Here is a 1,955-nt window from a genome sequence, read left to right on the forward strand (position 1 = left end):
TGATAGATGTTGGATAGGGAAAGAGGAGCAAACCATACCAGAGCACCCACCAATCACCCCCATTGCTTTGTCTTATCAATATCGAGATTGTTATCCTATCAGTGTCATTATCTTAGTCTTATCAGTTTCATTATCTTTGTCTTATCAATATCAGGATTCTGTCTTATCAAATATCAAGATCTTTGTCTTTTTCAACATTATCATCTTTGTATAGTCAATATCATTATTTTTGTATAATCAATATCATTATCTTTGTCTTATCAATATCATGACCTTTGTTGTTTTTTTATCGAGATCTTTGTTTTATTAACATAAGGATTTCTGTCTAATCAATATCGAAATCTCTATTTTATCAATTTCTTTACCTTTGTCTTATCAATATCATGACTTTGGGGTTTTTTTTATATCGAGGTCTTTGTTTTATCAATATCATTATCTTTGTTTTATCAATATCGAGATCTCAATTTTATCAATATCACGATCATGGTCCTTTATATCATCTAGATTTTTTGTTTTATCAATGTCATAACCTTTGTCTAATCAGTATCATGATCTTTGTATAATCACTATGGAGACCTTTGTCTTATCAATATCATGAGGGGGCTCTCGTGGCCTAGAGATTAAGATGTTCGCCTCTCATCCAAAGGTTCCGGGTTTGAATCCCAGTAATGACGGAAACATTTTCTTCTCCAAAATAGTCTCCTTTCACTCCTTTTCCTGCTCTCTAGCAATGTTCTGTCGTCAGATTTCGTCTCCACTTTCTGCCCCCACCCTCTCACTTCCTTTTCCCCCTCCCCTGGGCTCCTGACTCTTTCTGCAGCCTTTCTACTGCTACTCCTTGGCTCCTTCTTGCTGCTGTCTTTCAGCCACACCCATGTTCTTCTAGTAGGAAAGATCTACACCTATCCTTCTCGGAAAAGGGTAAAAAAATCTTGGGGGTCCCGGGTGCAAGTTGCGCACGTTAAATATTAAGATCTCTTGGTGGTCTGAAATCGATAAGAGTAGGCTTCGGCCGACACCCGGGCAAAAATCAAAATTTCCCACCAACTGAAAATGTTTGGTGTGACCCGCACGTTCATAATATGGCCTTATGCAGTTGCGAACGCCGTAAAACACTTACAAACAAACAAAAATACGATGATCTTTGTCTTAATACATGTAATATCAGTACCTTTTTATCATTACTATCGAGATCTTTGTATTATCAAATATCATGAACTTTGTCTTATCACTATGGATATTTTTTTTGTCTTATCAATAATATCATGACTTTTGTCTTATGAATATCATGATCTTTGTCTTATCAATATCACGATTTTTGTCTTATCAATATCATGATCTTTGTCTTATCAAATATGGTCGCTTTTAAGGACAAGCGGGCAAACCCAGATTTCGGGGATTTCCAGAAATCTTGACCGGCACCAAAAGTGGGCATTGCCTTACCTATAGAAGTTTGGTTTCATTGGTGTGTATATTTGTTTGGTTATAGTGAAAACTCTCCTGGTCTTTTTAAAGAAACTGAGCAAGGAGCAAAAACTTCACCTTCGAATTTCTCAAAACAGCACTTTTCGGGATAGCTCCCTTGTGCTTAAAAGCGACTTTCACGACCTTTGTTTCATCAGTATACCTGAATGTTTCTGACCTTCCCTTCAGGTGCTGGGCTCCTGTACAAGGCAACCAGGGAATGTTTTACAGCACACCATTTGCAACACCACTCACTCTGACTTCGTGCTAGAGATTGTTCCTGATGGCATGGCGCTACGTCCAGGACTCTGGCGGAGAAACGCAGATCCAGGCGACATTCCAAACAATAATAATATAATCGTAATCGACAGATTAAGAAACAGCAACGAGGTCAAGGACGGCAGAGAGAAAAAAGACAGCAGCAGCGGTCGTCGGAAGTTGGTTTTTACGCTCCTATTGAATACTTACTCTCTCTCTCTCTCTCTCTCTCT

The 1,955-nt window shown here is 38.4% G+C and overlaps 1 protein-coding gene across 1 annotated transcript in view; it reads left to right on the top strand.

Annotated features, from left to right (window-relative positions):
• LOC101859197 overlaps nucleotides 1–1,955 on the top strand; it is a gene marked incomplete at its 3' end in the record, with an annotated part of 44,607 nt that overhangs the window by 12,223 nt on the left and 30,429 nt on the right. Inside the window, 1 exon segment of the mRNA XM_005107175.3 lies at nucleotides 1,654–1,901. Within this exon segment, the coding sequence (XP_005107232.1) occupies nucleotides 1,654–1,901 (248 nt within the window).

Source organism: Aplysia californica, unplaced genomic scaffold, assembly GCF_000002075.1.
Source record: "Aplysia californica isolate F4 #8 unplaced genomic scaffold, AplCal3.0 scaffold00583, whole genome shotgun sequence".
Lineage (NCBI taxonomy): Eukaryota > Metazoa > Mollusca > Gastropoda > Aplysiida > Aplysiidae > Aplysia > Aplysia californica.